The sequence below is a fragment of the Lutra lutra genome, chromosome X (assembly GCF_902655055.1).
Source record: "Lutra lutra chromosome X, mLutLut1.2, whole genome shotgun sequence".
In the NCBI taxonomy this organism is placed as follows: domain Eukaryota; kingdom Metazoa; phylum Chordata; class Mammalia; order Carnivora; family Mustelidae; genus Lutra; species Lutra lutra.
In genome coordinates, this window is record NC_062296.1 from 89,691,455 (window position 1) to 89,704,049 (window position 12,595).

Genomic DNA, 12,595 nt, shown 5'->3' on the forward strand with positions numbered 1-12,595 from the left:
ATAAAAACTCAAGGACACTGGCCCACGACTCGAGCCCAGGGTGGTTTGAGTTTTCCCACAACTACCTTCACAGACTTCCTTGCTGTTCCTTCTCCAGCCATAGCAGCAGGCCAGCTTGGTCCCGTAGCGACAGACCCCGGGCTGCAGCGCCGACGGGGACAGCCCATGATCCTTTGGACTGGGGATAAAGAGTCGCATGTTAGTATGGAAAACACAGAAAAGAGCAACAGAGACTCACTCATTCCTGCCAGTAAGTTAACAGAGGAGGGGACAATCACCTGGTGAAATTCGATAAACCTGCCCTAAGGGCTCGATTAGATTCTGAAAGCCTGAATTTGGGGCTGCCCGCCTTCCCCAGTCATGAGTGCTGTCCATTTCTTTCTTTGCTGGGTTAAAAGAATCTGGTTACATAATCTACAAAACTAGGGCGCGTGAAAGGGGCCAAAAGTTTGTCTCCGAACCATGTGGGGTGCCAATTTTCCAATCTGCTCTGTTCAGACACAGGGGCGGTCTACGTCTGTGTCTGCTCTGGAGCTGAGTGTGGTCACGTGACACCATGGCCCTGTGGCTTTGTCCTGACAAGAATGCTGTGCGTGTACCTCATCGGCTACCTGGGAACCACTACCCAAAACTGGACTCTCCACACACCCCCCCCCCCGACAGTTCAGAGGTGGAAGGGCTCTAGAGAGTCTAAGAGTTTGTCTAAGTCCCCAGCTGGGCCACGCATCAGGGATTCTGGCCCAGGGTGGGATCTCATTCCTCACTGCCTCCAAGGAAAACCATTTGCTAAACTCTTTAACCGTAGAGAAGAGGTTGGTAAATGCTTTTCAGAAAGGGTCGGATGGTAAATATTTCAGGCTTCGCCATCAATAGGCTTGAACGATCTCTGTCCAAGGCCAAGAACAGCCAGATGGGCAGTAGTGGGCGAGAGCAAACAGATGGGCATAATTGGGCTCAATAAAACTTCTATTTATGGACACTGAAATTGAATTTAATATACTTTCCATGTGTCATGTAACAGCATTCTTTTTTGGCTTAACTTTAACCAGTTGAAAAGGTTACACCAGGGGCACCTGGGTGGCTCAGTGGGTTAAGTGTCTGCCTTTGGCTCAGGTCATGATCTCAAGGTCCTGGGATCGAGCCCCACATTGGGCTCCTTGCTCAGGAGGGAGCCTGCTTCTCCCTCTCCCTCTGCCAGCGCTCCCCCTGCTTGTGCTCTCTCTGTGTCAAATAAATGGTTAGAATCTTAGACACACACACACAAAAAGGGTAAAACCAGGCTTAGCTCACAGGTCATGTAAGAACAGATGGCCACCAGCCTTGGCTTTCAGGCTTTAGCTTGCTGAGCCCTGATCTGGAGACCTGAAGGAGTGATCCCAGCCACCAAGTAGCCTTCTGGGCCCTGACTGAAGCCTACTGCTCCTTTACGTACTTTCTGACCTGGTGGTGGGTGTGACTGCCACCAGCTTTGGGAAGGAAAGACTTGAGTCATATTTTTGTGGAGGGCTGGGATTGTTTCCTTGGGCATATGAAATACAATGTAAAATGGTTCCTGGTTTCTTTAACAGACAAGGAATGCACATGTGACCATGGGCTTTCTGTTGCAGGACTGAATTCTCCGCAAGTTAATAATCCTTAGTCAAGGTCAGCAAGTGCCCCAGCTCTGCCTCTCCCACCCACGTGCTTCTTCGGTTCAGAGCCACAAAGATACGGTCGGGGACATTTCATTAACTGAGAGCACCAAATGCAGGGATGATTTTATGATTTAATTTTCCTTAAGGGGACCTTTTTTTTCATCTTCTGATGAAACTAATTTGGGGGACTTGTAAGTCATTTGCTCATTTTTTTATTTTTAAAAAGATTTTATTTATTTATTTGAGGGGGGTACAGGCAGGGCAAGCAGGAGAGGGAGAAGGTGGCTTCCTGCTGAGCAGAGAGCCCAAAGCAGGGCTCGATCCCAGGACCCTGGGGACTACGATCTGAGCCGAAGGCAGATGCTTAACCCACTGAGCCACCCAGGCACTCTACTCAACCATTTAGAACAGGGTTTTTTTTAATGTCTACACGACTGGCATTTGGGGCCAGAGAAATCTTTGCCTTCGGGGGCTGTCCTGCGCATCACAGGACAGGTCCCAGCATCCCTGGTCTCCACCTATAGATGCCAGAAGCACCCACTCTCCAGGTGGGGCAGGTGGAAATGTCTCTGGGCGCTGCCAACTGTGCCTTGTTAAGTCCCGCTGTAAGCGAAACATGTATTCAGCTCTCACAATATCCCAAGTACCGTCTTAGGCATGTAGAGTGATGAAAATGACCCAATCTTGACTCTCTTAAATTCCCAAACCATTGAAAGTAGATACTCTGCAGTGGAAGACAGCATAGTAAGTGTCATAAGAATACAGTCACCTGTCGTAATCTAATCTGACATTACTAACCATTCTGCAGGGCATATGGCCATCTTGACCCCGTCTGCATGCAACTAACAACTCCCAAACAAGAAACCACAGACTGAGCATAAAGTGTGTCGAATAAGTGCATGCTAGCACACACAGAATGACGTACTTAGGAATCTTTGTTTAGCATTTTTAAAATGGATATAACTCATAATAAAATGCAGTGGTTTTTAGCACATTCACTATGTTATGCAACTGCTACCACTATCTAATTCCAGAACATTTCCATCCCACTGAAAAGAAACACCATATCCATGCGCAGTTAGTCCCAATTTCCCGCCCCACAATCCTCCAATCCCGGCCACCACAAATCTGCTTTTTGTCTCTGGATTTGCCTTCTCCGGACATTTCACAGAAATGTAATCATACGCTATGTGATCTTTTCTGTTTCTCTTCTTTCACTTAATATGCCTTCAAGGCTCGTCCATGCTGTGGCTGGTAATAGTGCTCCATTGCTTTCTATGCCTGAATAACCTTCCTTTGTATGGATGGACCACTTCCGTTCGCTCAGCCATCAGTTGATGGACATCTGGGTGGTTTCCATGTTTTGGGTTTAATGAATAATGCTGTTATGAACACTGGTGTACAAATTTTGGTGTGGACATATGTTTTCATTTCTCTTTTGGTATATACCTAGGAGTGGAATTGCTAGGTCATATGGTAACCATGTTTAACTTTCTGAGGAACTGCCAGACTGTTTTCCAAGATGGCTACTCCATTTTCCATTCCCACCAGCAGCCTACGAGGGTTCCAATTACTCTATCATCACCAGCACTTGTTATCGTTGATTTTTTTTTAATTACAGCAATTCTAGTTGATGCGAAATGGTATCTTACTGCAGTTTTTTAAAAGATTTTATTTATAGGGGCACCTGGGTGGCTCAGTGGGTTAAGTGGCTGCCTTCAGCTCAGGTCATGATCTCCAGGGTCCTGGGATTGAGCCCCACATCGGGCTTCCTGCTCAAGTGGGAGCCTCCTTCTCTCTCTCTCTCTCCTCCCCCCAACTAATGCTCACTCTCTCTCTCCAGTAAATAAATAAAATCTTTAATTTTTTTTTTTTTTAGATCTATGTATTTGAGAGAGAGAACAAGTGGTGAGGAGGGACAGAGGGAGAGAGAGAGAAGCAGACTCCCACCTGAGCAGGGAGCCTGACACGGGGCTCGATCCCAAAACACTGAGATGAAGACCTGAGCCGAAGGCAGATGCTTAATGACTGAGCCACCCAGGTGCCCCCTTAATTTCATATTTTTTAAGTAATGGAGGATTCATTTAGTTAGATTTCAATCTATCAAAACCTTCCTGCCAACTTCTTGACTATAGGTTTACAAGTGAGGATGTTACCTATTTTCCTGATGCCCCAATCCCCAGCTTATTCAATAGGACATGAATATGTATTTAGCACTGTGCTAGGTACTGGGAATACAGAGATGAACAATAGGGTCCCTGACATGAGCTTCTAGACAAGAGGATTAGAGTAATAGAGGCACTACACTTATTCAGTCAGCGAGAAAGGCTTAAAGCAAAGAAATATACTCTGGTTGAAGGGATCCAAGATCTTCTCTCTGCAGGTGCACCTTTCAGTGAAATGGAAGATGAACAGAAGACGACCACATGAAATGATGGCAAGTGTATTACAAGCCGAAGTCATGGAATGAGTGCAGGGGGAGAGGTAAGAGACAATGGTGTCTCTTGTGCTTGAGGGACCTATAGACCAGAGGAGTGGAGCAAAGGGAAGGAGAGGAGCGGGTTACAGCACTGGGCGCCATGTTAGTCAAGATAGGGCTGTGAGGCCTGCTAGCGGAATGGTAATAGGGCAGCACAGAGGGATTTTGAGCAGGGAGGTTATTTGATACCGTTTGCCCTTAGAAAAATATTATCATGGCAGTAATCTGGAAAATGAAAGAGATAGAGGCAGATGGAAGCAGGGATACCAGTTGGCTTGGAAGAGTCTGGTCTTTTGGCCTAGAACAGTAGCAGAAGCAGTGAGGAAAACTGGATAGATTCATGGTGGAACCAAAAGACTTGGTAATGGCTTAGAGCAGTCTTTCATTCTGTACTGAAACCCTACAATGTATCATGCATTGTGTTAGTCTCCAGAGGGTCAACAGCAACCACAAGGAACATACGATCTTTGCCTTCATAGGGGTCATATTCTGGTCAGTTGGATCTGGAGTGTGACAGGGATCATGGAGGACCATGATCAGGAATAGGCCAAATGAGGAGCTCTCTTAGGGACATGCTAATTTTGAGGGCTCATGAGACCGACAACCAAGAGAAGATATTGAGTTGGGAGTTGGCTATCTGGGCCAGAAGTCCAGGAAGCAGGACTGGGTTTGGGATTCATCTGTAGGTCTTCGGTTACTGAACCTATGGGAACGAAGTAGTGTAAGAAGAAAAGGTGGCTTAGGGCACAGCCCCAAGGAAGCTAGTGTGTAAGAGGGGGGCCACGGAGGAGAAAGGTCCAGAAAGAGACCCAGGCAATGACCAGAAAGGTAAAAGGAACACCAGGTTAAGCCAAATGCAGAATGTTTCTAGAAAAAGCAGGACGAGCTCTGATGTTGAGCGGCTATAAACTATGATGGTTAGGACGACAGTCTTCTTCCTGAAAACTAAACCATCATAGTAACCAGTCACTGATTTCTTTTTTGTCAGAGGTAATGGCTAAAATGTCATTATTCTGATGCCTGGGTGGCTCAGCTGGTTAAGCGTCTGCCTGTGGCTCATGTCATGATCCTGGGGTCCTGGGATCGAGCCCCACCACACATGAACCTGTGCCCTGCCTCAACTATCTCATTTGTAAAATGGGGATAAAAAGGGGGATTTACTTTAAGAGTTTCTGTGACAACGGAATGATGTGATATATATAAACTAACACAGTGAGTGACACAGGAAATGTTCTAGTGGTACGAGTAGTAGGATTAAGATTGCTATTGGAGGGCGCCTGGGTGGCTCAGTTGGTTGGACGACTGCCTTCGGCTCAGGTCATGATCCTGGAGTCCCGGGATCGAGTCCCGCATCGGGCTCCCAGCTCCACGGGGAGTCTGCTTCTCCCTCTGACCTTCTCCTCGCTCATGCTCTCTCTCACTGTCTCTCTCTCTCTCAAATAAATAAATAAAATGTTTAAAAAAGATTGCTATTAGATGTGCCGAATAAGGCATAAGGTTTAAAGCTGCTGTAGGCTCAGAATCACTGAAATGAACCGCAGCATGAACTAGGTTTCTGCTTTAGTCTGAGTCCTCCGAGAAGCAGAAGCCATGAGAATGAATGTGCCAGGATGTTATTACAGGAAACACCTGTGAGAGAAAATGGCAAGAGAGCTGGGGAAGCCTGGGAGGGCCATGGGATCACCATGGGAGGCTGACCCCAAGAGAAGCAAAGATGGAAGGAAGGTTGGGTGGAGGCGTCCGAGGCTGCTGTGTAGTCAAAGGAGGGTTTGGCAAAACTGAGGGGGAGTCCAGGGGCCAAAACTGGCCCAGAGAGTGGTATTTCCTACAAAAGGTCCTGCTGTGTATCCCTGCCATGCTCCTTCTGGAAGGTGGCCTGGCGGGAGCAGCCTGTGGGAGGCAGGGCCTTGCCCAAACGTGGTGATGGCTTTCCAAGAGCAGAGTAGTGGGGGCCCTGAGTCAGCCACACTCCCAGCAGCTGGAAGTCTGCAAGGCACATCCTCGCGGCTGCCACAATCTCCATGTGACTTCACATGTTAACATATGTAGGAATCCGTTTTCACTGCAAGGGGAGCTTATCGTAGAATTTCACCTGAGAGAAAGTGACCTTAGACGTCAGCCGGTTCTAACCTATCATTTTACACATGAAGAAACCAGGGCCAAGAAAAAGACCAGGTGACCTTACATTGGTATTAGAAGTCAGACAGGAAGGAATACAGGGTCCTGGAATCGAGCCCCACATTGAGCTCCATATCGGGCTCACTGCTTCTCCCTCTGCCCATCCCCCTCCTTGTGCTTTCTCTCTTTCAAATAAATAAATAAAATCTTAAAAAAAAAAAAAAGCTGTTATCAATGGAGAAGGCTGGGACTTCAATCCGTGGAACAACCTCACACTTATTTACTGTGCTTTGCTGGGTCACATCCCGTAACCTGCTCTCCCAGCCTCCAGCAACATCTTTTACCTTCAGCTGGAGATGGTGTGAAGGTGGTGGCTTGTGCTGTTTTGAGTCACTCGGTTTTCCTGGGTATATCCCAGGTACAGCAGGTATATAAGCTATGTACTTCCGTTTGGTTTTCTCCTATTCATCTGTTTTTTATTAGAGGGGGCTCTCAGCCCAGAACCTAGAAGGGTGGAGGGAAGAGAATCTTTCCTCCCCTGCACCATTCATGCGTCCGTCTATCCATCTGTTCACTCAAAATGCTTTAGGGAACTACACGTGTCAGGCACTAGAGTGGGCACTGAGAGCAGCCCCTGTCCACAAAGAACTTACAGTCTAGGGATGCAGCTGGGCAAGCGAACAGATAATTATTTACTCCAACGTGACAAATCTCATGAAAGGAGTAAGTTCTCACGCGCTAGGGGAAGACAGAGGAGTCGTTAGGTTGGGGGTGGGTGGGTCAGGGGTTTTCTGGGGGAAATGGGGCCTGATATGAATCCTGCGGACCAGTGGGACCTACCTGGTAAAATTAAAGGAGGCCGTTTGGCGGGAAGGTGTTCCAGGCAGAGAAAACAGCCTGTGCCAAGGTGGGAGCCACCAAGAACCTGAGGAGTTGATGGCCTATAAGCTAGAGCGTAGAAGGTGCTGTGTGTTTAGAGCAGGGGAGCGGGAAGGGAAGGGGAAAGGGAAGCGGAGAAAATAGAGGGGTAGAGGAAGTAGCAGGGGCTGCTACCTTACTGTGACCATGTAAAACATTCTGTCCATCCTGAAGGCTCTGTGGAGTTACAGAAGAATTTCAAGCAGGTGGAATTTTATCAGGGATTTTGCAAAACAAAGCAGTCTCCATAGGAGTAGAGGTACTCAATAAGCAACATTATTACTGAAACTTGACACCAAAAGCAAAAGCAAAAATTGACAAAGGGAACAGCAAACTAAAAAAAACCTCTGCACAGCAAAGGGAATCATCAACAAAATGAAAAGGCAAACTACTAAATGGGAGAAAATATTTGCTAATCATATATCTGGCAAGAGGTTAATACCCCACATATAGAAAGAACTCATACAACTCAGTAACAAAAAGACCAATCTGATTAAAAATTTGGAAGAGGATCTGAATAAACATTTCCCCAAAGACATCCAGATGCCATCAGACACATGACAAGATGCTCAACATCGCTCAACGTCAGGGAAATGCAAATCAAAACCACAATGAGGTATCACCTCACACCTGTCAGAATGGCTAATATCAAAAAGACAAGAAATAACAAGTGTTGGTGAAGATGTAGAAAAAAGGGAACCTCTGTGCACTGCTGATGGGAGTGTAAATTGGTGCGAGCACTATGGAAAACGGTATGGAGGTTTCTCACAAAACTACTACCATTTGCCAACAATCCCACTTCTGGATATTTAGCCAAAGAAAATGAAGCCACTAAGTTGAAAAGATACCTGCACATCCCATGTTCACTGTAGCATTATATACAATAGCCAAGATCTGGAAACAACCCAAGGGCCCAATGATGGATGAATGGATAAAGACAATGTGGCATATACACAATGGAATACTATTCAGTCATTAAAAAAAAAAAAAAAAGTGAAATCTTGCCATTTGTGAAAACATGGATAGAACTTGAGGACATTATGCTAAGTGAAGTAAGTTAGAGAAAGACAAATACCACATGAGCTCACTTTTATGTAGAATCTGAAAAACAAAGAACAATAAAAAAACAAGCTCACATATATAGAGAGGCAGAGGCAGAGAGGTGGGGGGTTGCGGTAAAATGGGTGAAGTGGGACAAAAGGTATAAACTTCTAGTTATAAGTCAAGGAATGTAACGTACAGATGGTAACTACAGTTAACAATACTATTTTGCATACTTGAAAGGTGCTAAGAGAATAAATCTTAAAGGTTCTTATTACAAGAAAAAAATTTATAACTATATATGGTGACAGACAGTAAGTTGACCTATTGTGATCATTTTGCAATAAATACAAATATGGAATCATTATTTTGTACACCTGTAACTAATACGTTACATGTCAGTTACACTTAAAAAAAAAAAGATCATCAAAACTGTTAGATGTGAAATCCCAACAAAAAAATAATTGAAACTGGTTGAAATATGGTATTTTTAAAAAATCCTAATTAAAAACTTTAGTGAAGGAGTCCAGGGTCCTCTGTAGAGATGGGCAAACCCATTCCATATGTATTGGTCAAAGTGAATTACTTTTGATTGCAAAGAACACTGGTTGGGGTTAACTAACAGGAGATGAAATTCATATACTGTTTGCACATTACCACTACTCTCCAGAGAAATCCTCTTTCTCAAGTTTTATTGCTTTCACATGCTTGTCTTTAGGTGAAAAGGTGAAACTGAGAAATCCAAAGTGTATCAATTCCTCCCAAGTCATCATTTCAACATTGTATCACTTATAAAGTATCTCGACAAAGTATCACTTATAAAGCTCTCCAAAACGTTCATGACTAACACTTGGGCCATCAAAATTTTGTTAATCAAGTAAGGTTTCTTAATCACTGTAAAGAAGACTCTCCTGGGGCTTCTGGGTGGCTCAGTTGGTTAAAGCCTCTGCCTTTGGCTCGGGTCATGATCCCAGGTCCTGGGATCGAGCCCTGCATGGGGCTCTCTGCTCAGCGGGGAGCCTGCTTCCTCCTCTCTCTCTGCCTGCCTCTCTGCCTACTTGTGATCTCTGTCTGTCAAATAAATAAATAAAATCTTAAAAAAAAAGAAATTAAAAAAGAAAAGAATCCTTTCCTCAGTCACTAATGCATTTTAGCATTACAGCTTTGTTAGAAGATAACAGAAATTTGTTGTTGAATCTAACCTTATTTTCACCTGTTTAAAAAAAAGGAAACCATCATTAGAAATTGACTCATGAACACAAACCAGAAAGCACCGGCCGAGCTCACAGCTGCGGTGTAGATGCAGCAACACGTCCTGCGCATATGTCCTAGAGAAGAGCAAGGAGCTTACAACAACATCGTAGGAAAAACCATCAGAGAACCACGCAAGTCCACAAATGAGCAACATGCCTTTTGGTTGATGGATGTGCCATCCCTGTATTCACCCAGTTCTGAGAGATGCCTCAAAGGGACAACCACAAATGGGATTTTCGTGGTTTAATCATCAAATTCTACACCTGGCCATGAAAATGGAAAAAAAATTTAAAGGAGGGGGGGGAAAATCTCTGGTGGATAAAATGGCTAATAATCACTTGCTGATTTGTAGATGCCGGAGGAAATTGATTTATTCTACCAAGCATCCAGCCCTGCATTCTAAGCCCACCAGGTTTTTTTTTTTTTTTTAATGCACATATGCAGTCACTTAAAATTATGGATAAAAAAGAAAAGTAAATATTAAAATATTTCTGCTTAAGTTAAAACAATATTATTGAGGGGAAGAAAGGAATCCAGCACAGGCAAGCAAGACATTGACAATAACAGCATGGCACACTATCTCATAAAAGTTTTTAAAAACGGCTTACGAAGCTGTGATCTATGGTCCCATACATATTCGTGCATGGCACTGTAAGTTAATCATAACCAATTATTCAGATTCCTTCCTCAGCATCCTCTCCTTCTACCTGTTCTTTGCTCTAATTCCTGCCCCAACATTACTAACTTTCCCATCATCAATTCAATTATTCTTTTACTTTAATATCTGGTTGTGAGTATTCTGGATAAGGGACATAAATGATTAGGTTAAACTACACAAAACTTTTGTAAGTTAAAAATCGCCAAATAGGGGTACCTGGGTGGCTCAGTGGGTTAAAGCCTCTGCCTTCGGCTTGGGTCGTGATCTCAGGGTCCTGGGATTGAGCCCCGCATTGGGCTCTCTGCTCAGGGGGGAGCCTGCTTCCCCCCTCTCTCTGCCCACTTCTCTGCCTACTTGTGATCTCTCTCTGTCAAATAAATAAATAAAATCTTTTAAAAAAATCGCCAAATATCTGTGATTTCATAATTTCATGTTACAATTTACTGTGTTCAGCCACTGGGATTCTGAGATGGTTTGATGTAGAAATTAGCCTACCCTGCTCAACAGAGTAGAATTTTAAGAATCATTTCTTTTCCTCGAGTCTAGGGCACATGATCTTTTCCCTCATATGCGAATCTATTCATAAAAAAAAAAATCTTATAAGGGGCTTAGGTGGCTCAGTCAGTTAGGCGTCATGCTCTTGATTTGGGCTCAGGTCATGATCGTGGGGTTGTGAGACTGAGCCCTGCATGGAGCTCTGCACTGGACGTAGAGCCTGCTCAGGATTCTGTCTTTCCCTCTCCTCTGCACTCCCTGCTCTCTACCTCTCTTAAAAACAACAACAACAACAACACTTAAAAACTATCAATATGAATTGCATTTAGTTCCATATTTAGTAAAGCACATATTTTTAAAAATGTATAAAATTGGAGCAGTGCATTCCAACGTACCAAGGAGGCACGGTCTGGCCAAGAACCAGTCACTGGCATGTCATACATGTCTGAGTATGATGAGCTGCTGTGCATTTGGCTGGACTGGCCCAACTTCATGGGACCCGATAAACATGGGGTAATCAATCAAAAGGACTTTAGGAACCTAGAAAGAGAACTCTTGATCTTGGACTGAAGTGATCCCAGCAACACCCTTTGCCATCTCAGAAGGTCTGGTTGGGCAGGCCAACAGCATTCCCTCTTTCCCAGAGCTTTCTTGCTGAACACCATTTGGCGTACAGAAGGCCCGGGGAGCCTGGTCCCAAGGCAGGGAAGTGTCGGTGCAGGCGAGCGAGTCTCTGTGCAGTGGCGGCCCGAGCTGTGGGAGTCTGAGCTGAATGTTCGCTTGTCCCAGTTCCTTTAACGCATTACACAGCTTGCTGTCTACACTGATCAAATTAATCACGAATCGCCATCTCCACAGCTGAAGTTAATTTAAAAACATTCCAGGGATTGTGTAAGTAGTGTAGTGTTTCTTCATGGGATTCTTTATTTTCTGCGAAAATCTACCGTGCCAGGATTCCTAGTGTGCTTGCTTCTGGCCGGGTTCCAGGAAACTGTATGATAGTCTTTCTCCAAGACAAATTGAGAAGTTAGAACTTCTTTTGCTGATGTTTAAATATGTTTAAATGTGGCCAAACAACTGAAATACATTTTTTTCTAAATAGGGACCATAAGGTCCAGCCATGAGAGTTCTTTGTTTCCTTTTGTTTTCATCAGAGTTTCCAGTACGGCAAGTCCAGTGCACCTTACTGGTTAAGGTTAATTCTGGTTCCCACCATCTTCAACATAGAGTGTCCGGGTCCAACAGGCCCAGGAATGCCCCAAAGCATCTCAGCTGCTCACCAACAAATGCCTGGCTACTGGGGTGCCTGGGTGGCTCAGTTGGTTATGTGACTGCCTTGGGCTCAGGTCATGATCCTGGAGTGCTGGGATCGAGTCCTGCAGCGGGCTCTCTGCTCAGTGGGGAGTCTGCTTCTCCCTCTGACTCTCCCTGCTCTCGTGCTCTCTTATTCTCTCTCTTTCAAATAAATAAAATCTTAAAAAAAAAAAAAAGATAAACACCTTGCTATCAAGTGCGTACCAGTGTGTGTTTCCACCTTCAAATTTCCCATGTCATCAACAGTAGAGCAAAACTCAGCACCCTCCCTTGCTTCCTGTTTCTCTCGCTTACCCTCCACACTAAGGAGTTGGGTGGAAATCTGGCATGGCGAGGTCTTAGTGTGGGCTCCCCCAGAAGCAGACTGAGACAAGGAGGTGAACGTGAGTGGTTTGTCTATGAGGTAAAGGCACATGGGTGGGGGGGTGGGGAAGTGAGATGAGGGAGAAGGTAGTCAATAAAGCAAGTGTCCTCCAGGCTGCTCCTTTAGTGTCCATCCACAGTGAGCATGGTGGGGAATGACAGAAAATGGGGAGTTAGAGAAATGGGCAATGCCAGACCCACACGGCCTTTTATGCCATCTTAAATAGAACAGATCTTATTTGGAACCCAATACAAAGTCACTGAGAGGCTTTGAGGAGATGGCTAACATGATGTGATTTAAGTTTTAAGAGGAACCCCTCT

At 44.9% G+C, this 12,595-nt stretch overlaps 1 protein-coding gene across 5 annotated transcripts in view; it reads right to left on the minus strand.

The window, feature by feature from the left end:
* The window catches only part of EGFL6 (EGF like domain multiple 6), a 58,390-nt gene that overhangs the window by 37,738 nt on the left and 8,057 nt on the right, over window positions 1-12,595 (minus strand). For all 5 annotated transcript variants that reach the window (XM_047716438.1, XM_047716437.1, XM_047716436.1 and 2 more), the window contains exon 2: window positions 66-178. In XM_047716438.1, the coding sequence (XP_047572394.1) occupies window positions 66-178 (113 nt within the window). The remainder of the gene's footprint in view (window positions 1-65; window positions 179-12,595) is intronic.